Here is a 17,323-nt window from a genome sequence, read left to right as displayed (position 1 = left end):
CCAGGATCTAGAGCCGTTGCAGAAACAAAGACAAAATGCCAACATTGCCGGTTTTATCAGGTTATTTTTCAGAATAGAACTGGGCTTGGAGAACTCTTCCACGAGGTCCCTGTTGCTGGGTGTTGTGCTCGTTACCAGTTGTAATCCGGCTTGATTTCATAGGGAGTATGCTCGGAGTAAGTATTTTCAGGATCAGATCTGAAGACAATGTAGTCCACCGAAGATTCTTGTGTGGAAATCAGCCATACATGGGTGAGAAAATTAATTAGGTGTGACCTGATAGGTTGTTTCCCTTCCCCAATTTCTATTTAAAATAAATCGCTTCAGTCAAGGTCAAAATAGTGCCAAGTAGGTAAAAATGGGTATTTGGGGGTTTTTTTGGTTTGAGTTTGGGGGTCTTTTTAACTTTCCCTTAAGACATTCCAATTATTCCATTATTCTTTTGTCATTTTTCTTTTTCTTTCTCATCTCACAGGCTGTGGCCATATTTCGAGCTGACAGCCTGAAGCGTTTTTCATCATGGTCTCTAAATCCCTTTTCAGTAAATAGGCTGCATGGTTGTTTTAACTGAAGGCACATTCCTTAGTTGGTTCATGATCTCCAGGTTACAAAGCATTTATTTACACTGATTTGCATTTTTCTTTTGGCTTTTTTTCCACTATGTTCTTGATAATTTTCCTCTGAACTGTTTGCAGCTGGTGTATGTTTGTGTGTGTGTACTGTGCATATAATAAGAAAAAGAAAAAAAAAAAAAGGAGTTCCCCAGTGCTGATCTCTTTAGTGAATAACTTACTTCAGTCTAGAATATGTAGAAATGTCATCCTCTTGTGGTTATGTTTTCTTGGTTTGGTTCTTGGGTTTCTTGGCATTGAGTCACTTTTCCAGTTTTTAGAGGCAGGTGTTGATGGGCAGTAATACTTGCTATTACCACTTCCTTAAAACTTTCCCAAAAATGTGCATTCTGCAAACTACACACCTTACTTCCTGTAGCAGCCTCCTCAAGAGCAAACCTGCATTTCAGACCATCATCTTATTCAAGCAGTTACACATTCAAGTCTCTTCCCTTTGGCACTGGGAAATACTTCCTTAAAGTAGATGGTCGAGTGGATCTTTTTAAACTCTTTTCTATTTTTGTGGCCCATTTGAAATACACAGTCTTTCATCTTTTGGTTTCCACAAGTCTTACTTAGAAGTATCTTGTTCTGTTGGGACTTCTTTGACATCCTCCTCCATCATTTGATTGCTTTTCTCTAGTGCAGAGAACTTCTCCATCACAGAAGTTCCCAGAACTTCTTTATAGCCCACGGGTCCAAGATATCTGGATGCCTTCTGAGATGTGTTTCTCTTGGCACACAGCACTTTAATGTCTTGTAAATTTAGGTACCACAGAAGTTTACTTAAATCTTACATTGTTATAGTAAAAAATGGGAGAACAAGTAATTTCAAAGACATAAATCACACTTGTGGGAGCTGGAAATAGTTTGCCCATGTTTACTAGTTTAAAATGAAAATTTGTAACTCATACGTGGGGTAAGAGAGTGGCTGCTCTTACATGGAATGAGCTACAAGAACTGATTTCTCGTGGAGGTTTGCTGACAACTTTATTGGCAGAGGCAGTTGTTGCATATTTTAATTGGAAATGTAGAATAAGCTTCCATGATGGATGAATATGGGTTTGATTCTTTGGAGGTTTTTTGGTTTGTTTTGAAGCTTTAAATGTGCATGTAAATGCACTGAGGATGTGTCTGCAGCTCAGAGTGCATTGGAAGTACCAGGCAGTGAAAGCCCTTTATGCCAGGGAGGCATTTGTTGGTTTTCTTCAACTTTTTCCATTAGAAATATGGATTTCAATGTTAATAAACAGATATAGACGACGTCCCAGATATTTGAAATAGGTACCTAAGGCATATTTAACATGTCAGTCTAGGGAAAATGAAGGTTTGAGGGTGATTAGTTCTTTATTTTCTTGCTGTTTTCTCCAGGGTGTAAAGCTTTTGGGATTTAAGGTTTCTCAGCTTTGTAACTTCCAGAGGAAGTGACAAATTTAGTTTATATTTTGGAGCTGCTTGTTCTGTTTCAGCCCTGAGCTTGTGACAGCTTTGTTCTCAGTCAGAACTGGTGAGAGTTTTTGGCCAGTCCTATTCCAGGAATTCCTGTTCTGAAAGTTTCTTTTATGAGTTACAAGGAGTGTGGCAAAGACTCAGTGGGTGGTTTCTTGGAACAGACTATAGAATCCTCAGCAAATTTGCATTTCTAAACTTACCTCATCTCTCTAGACCTGCTTCTGTCCTCTGTCATCTTTTCATTGTCTTTCCAATCCCTTTCCTTGCTTACCTGGCAATGCATCTGTTTAAATCACACATTCCAGGGCCTAACAAACATAGAGCAGTGGTATTGTGTAGGTTCACCTCGTGGATAGCAGCAAATCTGAGCCGAAACCAGAAAAAAAAAAATTTATCCTCCCTCACATGCAGAAAACTAAATTTATGAGCAGCAGCACAAGACAGTCTTCTCAGTGTCATTAATTTTCCTATAAAGACACCTTGAAAACACAGACAGTGAAATTCTGTGAGGGCTGCAGGTGCTCCTTTTAAGTCCTTTTACTTCAGCTCAGTGCCATGAGTTTAAGTTACTGCAGCCCAGCACACCCAGGTTTCAGATTTGTGTTCCTGTCTTAGTTCACACTGGAGATGGTTTAACAACAATCACCCGTCACTGTACGTGAATGTTGTAGGGCTTTTGTGTGCCAGTTTTGCACATGCACTGCAGAAAAACGTCTGGGGTTTTTGTGTTTGTGGCCTCTGAGCCAGCCCACAGAGCTGGCGAGTCAGTGTTGTGTCTGTAATCTGTATGCAGATGGCAGAGCTTTCCGCTGTATTAAAACTGCTTGCGTTAGTAACATTTAATTGTGGCTGAATTTATTCCTTGTGTTAACATACCTGAGTATTCAGCGTTTGTCGCCCCATGAGAGGACATACAAATACACTAAATACTAATTCATCAGAAGATCAGTGTTGCACATCTACAACTTTTTTTTTTCTCTTAATTTTTAGTTTGTGTTCTTTTTTTTTTTTTTTTGCAAGATACTAATTGTAGTGTGGTCTTGCTGTACTAAAGGTGCTTTTTTTTGTGTGTGTGTGTGTGTGTGTGTGTACGTGTGTGTGGATAGTGCATGTCATACTGTGTAGGTCATACTGCATGTTATTGATGCATGTTTGAAATTTGTTGTGTCCTTCAAGGCATGATAAGTGGCTATCCACCGGTGCTGCCACCTTTGCAGGGCCCAGTTGATGGCATTGTTAGCATGGGCAGCATGCAGCCACTTCACCCAGGGGTGCCCCCACCCCACCAACTTCCGCCAGGTATGCCAGGCATCCCAGGCATCCCACCACCCGGTAAGAACCTCATCCTCATTCTGCTCCTTATGTCATTGTCATGTACTTGCCGTTTAACCAGTTCTTACAGGAGTTCTCTGCAGCTTGTCTTGGCAGGTTTGTCCAGCTGCAGCACACACTGCTGAAAATGAGGTGTGTGCACAACGCTGGCAGAACAGCATGTCCAGTGAACCCTCTGGGAAAGGTTACTGGGGAAACGTGGGGCTGCTCCAGCAGGGAGTTTTGCTTCAGCCCAAAAAAACTTGATTATTGTGCTTGAGTTTATCAGAAGTGTGAAAAGCTGGAATGGGCCTATCACACCCTTATGTCATTTGAAAGCATCCTTCCATGCCTTCTTTTCTTATATAAAGGGGGCTTACAAATTAAATGTATTGCTCTCATGTGTTAATGTCAGACTGCACTGAAATGAACCTGGTCACCTAAGACCCCTTGGCCACCGGGGCACTGATGTGTTATTGTAAAACACTGTTCAGATTAAACCTTTCTGACAGAACAGTGACTGGAGACAGGTGGGGACAATGTGAATTCAGTATTCTGTGTGGCCATATTTCAAATTGATTTTTGAGAGCATTTCTACTACACCTGTGCTATTTTTTTTGCCACACTTTTGATGAAAAGTGAGGCTGAATGAAACAAACATTTTTCTGGTGTTAATGCCATTAACATGTCCTCATTATGGGGGAAAAATATTATCTGCCCTCTGATCCTGTTTCCTGATGATTCTCTCAGCTTTTACCTCTGATAACTCATGTGCCTGTGTAAAACATGTGCATCCCTATGTTCACCTGTTAAACGAGCTGTGGACAAAATGGTCTCATTTGCCTCCCCCTGCCCCCTTGCAACTATATTTATCAGAAGCTCTGTTAAGGCATTTATCTGTATGCAAATTATTTGGGTTGGGTTTTTTTTCCGTTTGTTTGCTTGCTTGGTATTTTTTAAACCCATCAGTATTACATGTACAGCTTGGCTGGAGTTATAATTCCCCACCGTGTCACGGAGAGGGAGCAGGACAACAGCTGGGTCTGGGAGCCTTCCCTGACATTTAGCACACATCAGCCACTACAACTGTGTGGGAGGTCAATCCAGGACAATGCATCTCTCTGAAGGGTTTTTTCCCACTGTAGCAGGCTGTGTGGATGGTGTTTAAAACCGAGAGGATATGGATTAGGGAAAACATAATGCCTGGGAATGGAGGACCACACATGAAGTAGTGCTAAATTGGGCAGGGTGTGCTAAGGGTGACTCCATGCTCAGATGCTGGGAGGGTGAGGGTGCCCTCCTCTAGACCTCTTCCAGTCTGTGCCATATTCCACAACTTGTGTTACCAACGTTTTTCCCAACTTTTGACGTGCTGTTGGTACAGATACATTTAAAATGGGGGCTGTGATCAAATGGAAAATACATTTGAAATATGCTTTATTGTGCAAAATGCAGTGGCACGTCCTTCGATCACTGATACAGAAATCATGCATTTAATTAATGTAAATTAAACCATCAGGAAGAGCACAGTTAGTTTGCATCTTTTCTAATTAATGAATATGAGAAGTGGCACAAGCAGAAAGAAAAGCAGCAGCACACATAACTTTCATTTTTTTCAGACCAAAGCATCTATATGTAAGATATCAGGAACTGCATGACTCATGTAGATCTGTACATTTTTGTGTGTAAGACAGGGGTGTGCTGCACTCTGTGCAGTAGGGAAAAGTCTCAATATGATTGAGAGAAACAAACACCTTTTATTTTTTTTACATTTATTTCAAATGTTTATCAGTCTAGAAATGTGTAAAACTGTTGAAGCTTAACCTACAAGTTGTGTTTTATATCACTGAGATCTAACAGAAATTGTGCAGTGGCTTGCATTTTATCCTGCTGTGAACTTATTTCGTAAAACTGAACACAAGGAAATATTAAATGTTGCTAAGCAGATCAGCATTTCCTTTCTTAAAGGATTACAGGAAGATCCTGTCAAGCCAAAGGCATATATTATAGATGAAAAGATTTAGTCAGGCAATTGCTAAGTAACGTGAAAAACCTGAAAAGCAAAAACTATTTGCTTTGCATTTCTCTAATTTAAGTAATTCAACAGGCCACTTATCAGTGTTTGGTAGTTGTCACACTAGTTTGGGTTTTTTTCATTCAGAAACGTATTAAGTTTTTTACTAGGGGAGAGGGGGGTATTTGAATGTTGTACATCTGCTTAAAATAACTGTGAGCAGCGATATCAAAGTATAAATTCTTACTATAGAAGACCAAAGAGATATTTGTCACTGCTCTGAAATAAGACTAATTATTTTATATTTTGGAATATAGGTGTTATAGGCCAAAATGTGTCCCCCATGGTAGGCACTCCAGCACCAGGAGCAAGTCCATTTGGACAGCAGGTGAGTCATTTCTGCATTATTTGTGAGGCTGCAAGGCTCTGAGTTAGCATTTGAACAATCCCAGTTAAGACACGTAGGGATGCACCTGGGCTGTATCCCAGGGAGAACAGAGATGAAATGCACACTGATGTATTTAAACCAGTTAATATTTTACTCTGAGTGTATGTCTGTGTTTGATTGTTGAGTTGTTATTACACTAACGAGGTTTGTCTGGGTATGAGGTAACTTCTACAGTATAATCAAGGCAGTATTTTGTTTTGCTTTCCTTCTACTAAACTAAATCAAGTAATTTCCACACACTGTTAAACTGCTGGTAATTTAGGCTTTGCATATTTTGGTGATGCATAGAAGGTGCTGTCCACTTTCTGAGCTGTTGAGCAGTGGGTAAAAACTTGTTTTAAATTTGTTTGCTCCTATATTTGACAAACTGATGAAGCAGCTGTTCATTGGCAGTTCAGAATCTATTCGTTTGGGTAACAGTGATGAGCAGATGTTCCTTCTCAGTGATTAATACAGGGGAACAGTTCAGCACAGTTCCAAATTTATTGACTATTTTTTTCCATGATAAAGGGAAATGTGATTTTGGCTAAGTTAGTTATTCAGAGGCACTGGCAGAGGCTGCCCAGAGAAGCTGTGGATGCCCCATCCCTGGAAGTGTCCAAGGCCAGGCTGGATGGGGCTCTGAGCAACCTGGTCTAGTGGAAGGTGTCCCTGCCCATGGCAGGGGGTTGGAACCAGATAATCTTTAATGTCCCTTCCAACCCAAACCATTCTATGAGTCCATGAAAACCAGAAGTTGAGAGAGTAGGTAGTGAAGTGTTTATGTCATGACACTGAGTTATCCCAGACCACAGGATATCTGTGCTAAGAGTTCTCAGTATTACCCCTTAACCACAGTGGTGGGAATTCTTCTCTGTGACTGGGATTTTTTTTCTGCCTGGGATTTTTGCCTGACAGTGATTCTGTGGAAGTATCCCAGTCTTCCAAGGATCAGCATCAATTTGGATTAGATATTTCAGAGTTAAACGCTGCACTTCACAGACCACATGGTTTCTGATCAAATTGGAGAGAACATGAAATGAAATAAAAAGGAGGCAAAAGATGAAGTTAAGGTTATTAGGAGAGAAAAGAAATGGTGATGATAATCAGAGTATGTTTACATAGATCAGAAATATGAACAAAGTCTGTTCAATATGAATATGGTCGGTTTGCACTTCCCCTCTCTGGCTGGGGGTCACTGCCATGCACAAAGTGGGCGTCTCCAGGGACATTTTCTTGGGCCTTTGCACGTCACCTTATCTGAGACTCCACTGTGTGAGGATGACCCTGAAATCAGGATGTTCCCTGCAGTCCCCCCAGCTGTGACCTCTCCATGGCTTTGTCGTTGCAGATAGGAATCCTTGGCCCCCCAGGCCAGCAGGCCCCCCCTCCGTACCCCGGGCAGAGCCCGGCGGCCCCGCCGGTCATGCAGCAGCCCACGACCCCCATGTTCGTCTCCCCTCCACCAAAGACACAGAGGCTCCTCCATTCCGAAGCCTACCTGAAATACATTGAGGGCCTTAGTGCTGAGTCCAACAGCATCAGCAAGTGGGACCAGACCCTGGCAGGTAAGGCCTTGCACACAGTGCAGTGTTCCCACCAAAACACGCTTCTTTGTAACCAATAATTTTGCTTTTGTGGAAAATGCTCAATAAATCTGCTGTTTACTTAATAAAATATACACATTCCTAAAGACAAATCAGCAGACTGAGAATATGTATGTCATCCACAGGCTAATTCCATCGGTGTTGTATAAAGCTAAGAATCCATTGTATGGGCTCAAGCACTAAGAGCAAAAGCTATGCTGCAGAGTCAGTTGCCTTTTTCTAGAAAAACCGTAGCGAGTATCAAATCCAGTGGATAACAGAACCATTTCTTGACTTCCCAGCACGAAGACGAGACGTCCACTTGTCCAAGGAGCAGGAGAGCCGGCTCCCTTCCCACTGGCTGAAGAGCAAAGGGGCTCACACCACCATGGCCGATGCCTTGTGGCGCCTGCGAGACTTGATGCTGCGGGACACCCTCAACATCCGCCAGGCCTACAACATCGAGCACGTGTAGGCACAGCAGGGCTGCCCTCCTGGCACCACGGAGCTCTGTGGGACAATAGCTGGGTTAGTTACTGGGTGGGAAGAGATAACCAACAATAATTTGTATTGCATTTTACTGTACATTGCAAGACCATTTTTATATAAGGACACTTTTAATAAGCATATTTCACTTTTTGTTATATTAAGTTGACTTTATCAAATACACAGATTTTTGCATATTGTTTCCTTTGTTTGAAAGGCGATTTCATAATTGGTTAAGTGTAGTCAAGGATTCATCTTTCTTATACTTTATTGCTGAGAATCTGATGCCATTGTTTTTATATAAAAACAAAAAAAGGAAAACAAAGTATTTACAGATTGATACAGTGGAATGTGAATTAGTCATAGTTTACATCTTAGAAGAATGTGTGTACCTGTGCTTGTGTGTGCTTGCCACTTCCAGCAGAACTCTCGCTCGGATGTGAACAGGGAGGATCTCTTAAAGGAAGCTGAAGGTAAGAGGTGCCTTGGCACTAAGGAAAATTGGATTTCAAGTCACCACTGAGGCCGAGTGGGCCCAGCAGCCATGGAAGTGCTCGTGTGGATGGGACAAGGGTGTCTTGACTGCTCATGTTGTCCAGTCCTGTCCAGTTTTAACTGTGTAGCCAAAGCCATTGTGATCCTAAATCAGTAACAGGATGCCTGTGCTGGCATGTCCTTAGAGGGGAAGTGTTTCATCTCCCACGACCTGCGCTGGGGGTTCTGTGATGCCCCTGACACCGAGCAGTGGGACGGGGAAGCGCCTTCCCTGAGGGATTCTGGCTGCACTGGGAGAGGCAGCACAGAACCTGGAACCAGCTCAGGCCTTGGGGGGTAAGTTAGGGGAGAAAAGCTGAGTTGTTTTGTTAGTGAAGTTACGTGATGTTTTCTTAAATTGACGTGTATTCCGTTCTTGATTGGGCATTGTAAGACGTTTTTGTATGCTTTCTTTAAGTGTATTCATTAACCTTAATGAAAGTTTTGCAATGCAACTTTGAGTGAAATTTGATGCTTAAATTAACTTGAAAGTGAAATACTGCTGTATGGTATATGGTATGTGTAAGGTCAGCATACCAAGTGTGTTGGAGAAATAGAGCAATAGAGTACTTGCATTGCAGCCTTCAGAGGGTTTGGGGTTTTTTTCTTTTTTTTTTTTTAAATCTAAGTAAAGTAGGTATCGACTCTTCTTGCCAAATTTCAACGTTGTGGCTGCCTTCTGCTAAAGACTTACCTGTCCTCATAACTAACCAACCTTTTGGACTACAAAGTTATTTTTTTAAAGGTAAATCTTTTCATTTATTTAATTTTATAAAAAGAATTAATACTGTTGGATTGCATTAAGTAACTGGGAAAGCTCTTTGGATTTGAGAAAATAAAAAAAAGGTGGCAGGAACGTGGGCACTGCAACTCAGCCCAAAAGAACTGATTTATTGATACACTTCATTTACTGCTAGAGTTGTTCATCATGTGGAAATGGGCTTTAAAGTCTAGTAGTACAAAACATTTTCCTTTCAGTATATTTGGCAGAAGGTTAACTTTTTCTTCAAATACTGGATATCTTGGGGTTTGTTTTCCTGATGTAATTAATACTGATGAGGGAAGTGACACTTGCAAGTATAAGCTATGATTTAATTTTACTGGCCAATTCTTTTCCCTCTCCTATTGCAATCCTCCAGTCATTGCACAAAACCCCCCTTTGTAATTACAAATAGGCACTTAAAGACAGTTTAGGTCAGATGTGCAATGGATAGGAAGGAAATGGAGCAAAACAACACAGAGGGAAATGACAGTTTTGAACTCTACAAGTAGCACACCCATGGTACAGAAATATTTACTGGCCTTTGTAAATGACCAATTTTATTTAATAAAGTAGAAGCTGAATAGTCTTAGACCACCCCCATACATACAGTATCATTTTTTAAATGTGTTTAAGTTGCCATAGGTTTTGCAGTTTTTAGCCACAAAGATGGGATGTTGAAGCGAATCAGGCAGCAAATCCTAGTTTTTGAGCATTTGGAACTATCATGGATTGTACTAATACACCACCAGATTCTCCTGCTTCTCAGCATTAACAAAAATTACACCAAAGAACCTGGGATGGATTTTAATTAAATTATTGTTTTATTTATTTTCTTTTGAGGACTGGATGGGACTCCCTGTGGAGCCTGTATAACTCAGATGTTTAATTTATCTGAAGGTCAGTGATGAGCAGACGTGCAGCACTGGCTCTCTCCTGCCGAGCAGCTGAATCCCTCCTTTCACTGCTCTTCCTGGCCCGGGAGCAAGAGATTGGAAGTGCAAACAAAACCTGGGTCCTCCCACAAGGCAGTGCAGAGCACTACCACTAAGCCACTGGGCTGGCCCTGATCAATTATTTTAAGCCTTATTTATTTCAAAATCGTATCTCTCTCTATTGGAGGCATTTCAGTCGATTGCAGTGGAATTTAGGATATAATGGCTACAGTCTAGAATTCAAAACCAGCAAAAGAAACTTTTCTCACTCTGGTTTAAAGACAAAAAAATGAAAGACAACGTCTGTCTGTCTCTTTCTCTCTCTTTGTGGGTGTTTGAACCCCTCATCTGTTTTTCACTGCCGTTCATTGTACTGGGGTAAACAAAACTTTCATATTAAAATAAGAGTATGTGTGGGCAATGGTTGGCTTCTGTGAGAGTGGGAAATAGATTAAACTAGGACCGGTATTTTCATAAACCAGTTGGAGACGACTAATAATTGTTTGTTCTCTTCCTCAGTCCTTCCCTTCCACGAGAAAATTTACTGTTTGTGTAAAAATTCAAAGCGTTGATGTTGGTGACTTTTTTTCAGCATATGTTTTCAGACCTGGTTTATCCATGCTTGGCTTTTCATTAGACCTTGTACTCCTGAAGGCTGAGCTGCTGACCAGGTTTATAACATGTATGTACCATCACTTTGTTTACCTGAGTCTTTTTAATTTGAATAAAAATAGTTTGCAAAGTGTTTTGGATTAACCAGGTTTGAGTGTCTCATTAAGATTTCTGTGGGGATTTTATTTCAATTAATTCTGGCTGTTGCTGATCCAGATTTTATCAAGTCCTTGGTTCATGTGTGCTTGTGTGGGGGTGAAATACCCTTTTTCTGTTGTCCTGTGTATTGTGAGACCTGCCTGTAGGTGATAAGAACAGTGATGTTGAAAATTGAGCTGTGCCATGGACCTTGAACCTTGAAAAAGATGTGATGCATTAGGAACCAGCTGAGTGGAGATGATGAGGTTCAGTCAGTCCCAGATGCCCCCGTATTAACTGCTTTGAAAATAAACAGCAAGTCTTAATTTCATACTGGAAGCTGCCTTGGTTCAGGACTGTCTTCTATGTAGCTGTTTAATAGAGGAAATTAGATCAGCAATAATGGAAGAATCATCTTTTACACAATTAAATTAGACACAAAGAAATTTTAGTACTACAAACTGCACGAAAAAGTAAGTGATAGGAACCTCTCATAGTGTGTCTGACAAAAATTACAAAGAAACCAGAACAGACAGCATTATATTTAATTACCATGCATCCATGTCTTCAAGCTGGGGGATAAATGCTGCCTCTCACACAGGCTGCTGGCTTCATGAAACTTCCACCCTTCCAAAATTTGCTGTTGCAGTTGCCCAGAGGAGACTAATCCTAATCATCCTCCACATTTGCTCAGTCTGAGATACTAAAGATCAGCAAATGCACTAAATTGGAGTTTCAAAAAGGCCAGGCATGGAGTCAGGAATGGGATCTGATTCACTGATACTTGGGAAATTTTCTGATTAATAAAATAAACCTCATGTTCCTTTTGCTTACTGCATTTTCCAGCAAGTCTAATTTAACCTTCCTACGAAGAAACAAAATGACAGCTGCTGCAGGGCAGGAGGATCTGGTGATCCTGGATCAAGAGGTTCCCAGTCTCTGTCAGGCCTCAGAGGCATGATGTGATCAGTCAGTCCTGTGCCAAGAGGGATTAGAAATCCAGTGGAGGAGCCTGGCCATGCAGATTATCATCTGTTAAAGGAGGCAGCAGGAAAGATGGGAAGAGAAATGGAGGAGAAAGCACAGAATTGCACAGCAATACGTGTAACCAGTGAGGCTCAGCTCAGGCTCAGCTGAGCACGGCAAAGCCTTGGACAGAAGGATGGTCAGTCCATGAAGTCTGAGCCACTGCCTCTAGAGGGTGTCCAAATTCAGCTTCCACTGGATGGTTTTTGGGAGGACTACAATTAATCCTCATCCTTGGTGTGAACCATCAACATGCAGTACTGATTTTGGGAAGTTCCTCAGGAGCAGTCATCCTGTCCTTCCTGTTGGAGATTTCTGCCCCTTTCTCGGGAGCTGGGGGTGGCCATGGCCAGAGTGCAGGTGCAGTTCTGGGTCTGTGTATTAACTCCAAAGTGAAAACTTGCCTCCACTGAAGACAGGAAAAGTTTTGCTCCAAGGAAGAATTCACCAGGACATCAGATGACGATTTTTTTCCTTTTTGTACTCTTGAGAAGCTTGAACAGAACTGCCACCCCCTGTGCCAGCGAGGAGTGCAGGCTGGGCACATCCACACTGCCTTTACCATAACTTCTTTTAGTTCTTCCCTGGCTCACCACAAGTTTTTCAGCTACATCCTTGTGTGCACAACCACAGGGAAACGACCAACAGATCCATTCTTTCCACAAAATCGTTCTGGATTGGCAGTGAAATTGTCCCCTCTCTAATGCTGGAGTGGTGAGCAGCACTGCTTGTACACAGGTATCGCTGTTTGTTTGCAGGTGACTGTTTACTGAGTTGAAGTTTTCCATGCTATCTTGCCCTAGCTCCAACAGTCTGGAAAGCTTTCAGCAGGAATGCTTTGCTGAGTCTCAAGCATGTGGCTGTGGCTGCTGCAAAGCTGTTCATGGATGCTGAGCTGTGCTCTGGGCTGACACAGCTGAATTCCCAGCAGAAGGAGCTGCTGAACTGCCAGCAGAAGGAAGGACGTGCTCAGCCCCGGAGCTGGCAGGGGCTCAGCAGGACTGGAGGTTTGTTCCTGGCTCACTCCTACAGCACGGAACAGCCTCATGGTGTTCCCAGTGCTGGCCAAAGGAAAGCTCTTGCTTCCTCCCCATTGCCTTTGCCACAGCAGATGGAGGATGGGAAGGAAACAGGGATATGGGAGTCAGAAAGAGATTGCTGGGGAAGGCAAAGAGCACAGAACAAGGAGTCAGCAGGGATAAAACTGCAAAACCAAGTGAAGACTCTGGTTTTTGACAATGGGGTGTAGATTAAAATCAATACTAAATCCCTGAGAGTGTTCAGTTCCGGAATGGGCTGAAACTCTGGAATGGGGCCTTGTAGCTATTCTTATTTCCAGCATTAGTGAGAGACTGGCAAAATGCAGGAATGCCAAAGGGTCAGCAATAGCAAACATTGTGGAACAGAGAATACAACTCAGATTTCTAAATGTCAAGCTGCATATTCTGTCACAACAGATCTGTGCTGCCTGAAATGGTACGATGCCAGCTTGGAGAAGGATTTTATTCCTGCAGTGGTCACAAAGATCAGTGATACAGAAGCCCCTGACACCAGACTCCTTGTGAGCGACTGCAGCCTGGCTCCCTTTGTGTTTACCTGGCTGGAGACACACGAGGGATCTTCCAGACATGCCTGGAGCTCTCAGCTGCAAATGGGAAACAGTCACTGCAAAACAAGCAAAAGGCCTGAAGTGGAAAGCTGGTCTTGGCTCACTGGTGTCTGTGCAACACTCTGCTGCTGTTATAGGAGTGCTTCAGGGACGCCACAGGAAGTTTCACACCAGGCTCCCGAGTCCTGGGAATTAACTGGGGCACAGGGCTCTTCCTTGGAAAAAACCCAGATACTGAAAAACTTATTTGTTCTATGGAAACCAAGCACAAGAGGGTTTCAAAAGGCTCAAGAAGTAAAAGCAGATGGAGCTAAAGCTCAGCAGTTTTCCAAATCTGGCTTTTTATTTATACTTTAATGTACTGCTGCATTCAGGAGTGACTTCAGTGTGATGATCTGTGACTGCAAAAAGCAGCTTGTGCATGAGTTTTTGAACTTGGGCTCTGTCTTGGAAACAAAGTCAAAATTCTTACTACTTCTGAAATAGAGACTTTCCTCAAGTGCTTCAGTTGCTGCCCAGTCAAAATACACAGAGCACAGTGGTTCGAGTACCTGCACCATAACATCTTCAGAGCAGTCGGCCTCCTCAGTGGATAAAGACTTCCAAAGGCTGTCAGGAGGTAGCACAGGAGCACAGGTAAGGGTATGAACTCCCTTGGGTTTGTATTCTTAATAACTGGCTTCTTTGTGGCACCCTCAGCACACACACATACCCTCAGAAATAGAACAATGGTAGTAATGTAGGACCCTCACTGACTGCACTGTACCAGTCCCTGATGCACAGTCACAACATGCTCCCACACACTGACACAGCAGTCAGCCCTGTTTTCCTGCTTTGGGGACAGGATCCTACAGTCAGGACTCGGGTTTGCCAGGACTGCCCCTGCTCTGTTACCTGGTACACGTGTCAGACTTTCCCCCAGGCTGAGCTCAGGTCACTGCCAGAGCAGCAACAAAGGGTGTTGCTGCACATACGGGCAGCAGAGCCTGAACACACGGGTGACTTCCCAGGCTGAGCAAACACTGAGCAGTGAGTCTGTGCTCTTTTCATCCAGTTAAAATTATGCCACACTGGAAAGAAAACAAATCAGATGCCAGAGCAGTTTCTGCCAGTACAATGGAAACCAACTAAAAATTACTGTTTCCATTCTGCTGAGGTGGATGCAGTGGTAACATTTCTTTCCCACCGGTGTTGTCACAAGGAGGGTGTTTCACCAAACAAACAAAAGCATTAGCCAAACTGTTTACTCAGCTTAGTTTATTTAAAAGTATTAAGTGAACATTAAATTAGTGGGGGATGCCCAAACACAATGAAATTTTTGCTACTGATTTAAATACAAAATATTAAAGATATGGAAGAAGAACAAAACTGCCAAAGCCATCTAAGAGGATGTTACACAGACGTGTGGATCACAGTTCATCTCGCAGAGCCAACATCTTCCCCCACCCTCCACGTGGCAGTAATGCTGCTTTGGCACTGATACAATTAAAGCACTGGGACCTCCCCCTTGAAATGTTCCAGTTAAACTTCACCCCTCTCCATCCTTGCCTCGTACTCTCTCTCGGAGCGCTTCCTACGATAAACATCATCTGCAGAGAAAGAGATTCTGTGTTAGATTTTCCCGAATGTGTGAACCCTCTCGTCTCTTTTTAAACTTTTCAGTCCAAATTTCCTCTTGCAGATGCTGACAGGCAACTGGAAATTCAGGCCAACACAAATCCTTATTGCCCCTTAAAATAGCTCATGTTCTCCATCCAGGCTAAAGTTCTTCCCATCAGTCCTGATTAAATGTTTTTATAGGAAAACCAAGTTTCCAGTGAGATACAGTCATTTCTTGTCTGCTTTCCCACGAGGGTAATTGAAATACAAATACCCCAACTAAATGAAGCAAAAGAGAAATTAAATTATAGGCACAAAGTCAATGCCTGAGGGCTGCCAGCCTGGCTTCAGTAGTTTAGCCTTTTTTATATAAACAAAGCACAGGAATATTCCCATCTTCATGGTCTTCCCAGTCATCCTTCCTCCCTCCCCTCTTCCTGATCACCCCTAAATATCCATCACCAAATAAAATCCCTCACTGACAAAAAAAATGAGGTTATCAGTTTTGTACATTCTCACTTTGCTTGGATTATGAAGCAAAAATAGGGCTAAAGTGCACAATGATTATTACTGTAGTACATACCATTAGGCATAGCAATTTTTTTTTTTGAAGAAAACAAGGCTTGAGGTGAAATATAATGGCAACTGCTCCATGGATGTTGTGCTTTAGTGTCTAACCTGACTTAGTTATGCCTTGGAAATGAACAACTAAAAATCCACAACAAATCCAAGTCTTCAGCAGTGAGCAGATAAGCAGTTTTGATTGCTGTGGGTTTGTCAGCTCTCAAAAATGTACCAAGCTCTTTCACTGTACAGGAGACTCAATTTCCCATGAAAATGAGAATATTCTCATAAAACATACAGTGGAGCTGATCCTTTTTCTGAAGTACACAAATATTTTCAGCAATGTTTATTAAAGGGAAGAATGTAATTTTAGAAGTAAATGCTTTAACTTCCAGGAACTAAATGCCATTAGCCAAATTCTTGTGAGCCATTTTCATACTTATTAATTGTAAAAGTCATGCTTAAATTCTGGCAAATCTCATGAGTCTTTTTCAATATAAAAAAATCATCATAGAATCATAGAATGGTTTGCATTGGAAGTGACCCTACAGGTCATCTCGATCCACCCCCTGCCATTGGCAGGGACACCTTCCACTATCACAGGTTGTTCCAAGCCCTGTCCAACCTGGAACACTGGAACACTTCAGAGATGGGGCAGCCACAGCTTCTCTGGGCAACCTGTGCCAAGGCCTCACCACCCTCACAGGGAAGAATTTCTTGCCAATATCCAATTTAAACCTCCCTTATTTCAGCTAAAATCTAATCTAGTATCCTAAGCCAGGGTTTCGGTTTGTTTCTGCCCAGCGCGTTCTGCTGGGGAGGCAGAGCCTGGAGTGTCACAGAACTAAGGAGAGCAGTGTCTGCCGTGCTGGTCAGAGCTCTCCGGGTGAGGAGGCGCCGCCAGACCCCGCCAGCCCCCCATTGTCGTGAGGGGGACTGTGGTGAGGGGACTGTCGTGAGGGGGATCCCCGTGCGCAGGGCTCGGGGGTGGCGGTGACCTCTCACTCACAGAAGGTCTCCTTGCCGATGCGGACGTTGATCATGAACCACTCCATGGCCCCGCCGAGCACGAAGAAGAAGGGCAGGAACCTGTAAACGCCGAAGCGCTCCCTCCCGGGCACCAGCTGCAAGAGGCGCTTCAGCCTCCTGCTGATCAGCATGGCCGGGCGGCACCGGGGCCTTCGCCTTTCGCGTGTAGGGAAGAGAACAGGGGAGGGGCGTGTCAGACGCGGAGCGGGACGTGCCGCGGTCACACCGTGTCTGCAGCCGGGCGCGGGGCGGGCGGGCCCGGCCGATCCCCCCCGGCCATGGCGGCCCCTCACGGACCCCCCGCCCCTCCCGCCTCCTCCCCCGCGGCGGGAACGCGCGGCCAATCAGCGCCGCGCCCGCCGCGCGCGCCCCCGCGCCGCGCGCCCCTCACCTCCAGCGCGGGGAGCTCCGCACGGAAGGACGCGGCGGGGAAACCACGTGACCCCCTGCGCGTGGCGCGGCGCCTCGCCCGATTGGCCCGCGGGCGGAGCCGGGGCGGGGCTTCGCCTGAGGGGACGTGAGAGGGTGCGGGATGGACCCCGAGTGGGGATCCCCGTGAGGGGACTCCGGGAGGGGATCCCTGTGAGGGAGACCCGGGATGGACCTCGAGAGGGGATCCTCGTGAGGGGA

The 17,323-nt window shown here is 43.8% G+C and overlaps 2 protein-coding genes across 15 annotated transcripts in view; one reads left to right on the top strand and one right to left on the bottom strand.

Annotated features, from left to right (window-relative positions):
* The window catches only part of PBRM1 (polybromo 1), a 57,553-nt gene extending 46,681 nt beyond the window's left edge, over window positions 1–10,872 (top strand). For 9 of the 14 annotated variants that reach the window (XM_051811390.1, XM_051811384.1, XM_051811391.1 and 6 more), the window contains 4 exons: window positions 3,240–3,395; window positions 5,706–5,776; window positions 7,167–7,383; window positions 7,704–10,872. In XM_051811390.1, the coding sequence (XP_051667350.1) occupies window positions 3,240–3,395; window positions 5,706–5,776; window positions 7,167–7,383; window positions 7,704–7,876 (617 nt within the window). In that variant the 3' untranslated portion in view covers window positions 7,877–10,872. The remainder of the gene's footprint in view (window positions 1–3,239; window positions 3,396–5,705; window positions 5,777–7,166; window positions 7,384–7,703) is intronic. The other 5 variants (XM_051811392.1, XM_051811389.1, XM_051811388.1 and 2 more) reach the window with 1 other exon arrangement.
* A 3,869-nt stretch (window positions 10,873–14,741) lies between these two features.
* On the bottom strand, window positions 14,742–17,180 carry LOC127481802 (small integral membrane protein 4). The gene is made up of 3 exons (XM_051811496.1): window positions 17,085–17,180; window positions 16,674–16,849; window positions 14,742–15,090 (listed from the first exon to the last, which is right to left on the bottom strand). The coding sequence occupies exons 2-3, from the start codon at window positions 16,822–16,824 to the stop codon at window positions 15,023–15,025; spliced, it is 219 nt and encodes a 72-aa protein (XP_051667456.1). The 5' UTR covers window positions 16,825–16,849; window positions 17,085–17,180; the 3' UTR covers window positions 14,742–15,022.
* Window positions 17,181–17,323: the final 143 nt, after the last annotated feature.

Source organism: Manacus candei, unplaced genomic scaffold, assembly GCF_025592945.1.
Source record: "Manacus candei isolate 608988 ecotype Guabito, Panama unplaced genomic scaffold, ASM2559294v1 h1tg000082l, whole genome shotgun sequence".
Taxonomy (NCBI): Eukaryota; Metazoa; Chordata; class Aves; order Passeriformes; family Pipridae; genus Manacus; species Manacus candei.
The sequence above is the reverse complement of the archived record's forward strand: the minus strand, read 5'-3'. Positions and strand labels throughout refer to the sequence as shown.

Bases quoted from the DNA above. Each gene is read 5' to 3' on its own strand.
- LOC127481802 (XM_051811496.1), bottom strand. From the start codon at position 16,824: ATGCTGATCAGCAGGAGGCTGAAGCGCCTCTTGCAGCTGGTGCCCGGG. The intron at 15,091-16,673 runs GTGAGTGAGAGG...CTTTCTCTGCAG, and splicing joins CATCGGCAAGGAGACCTTCT to ATGATGTTTATCGTAGGAAG.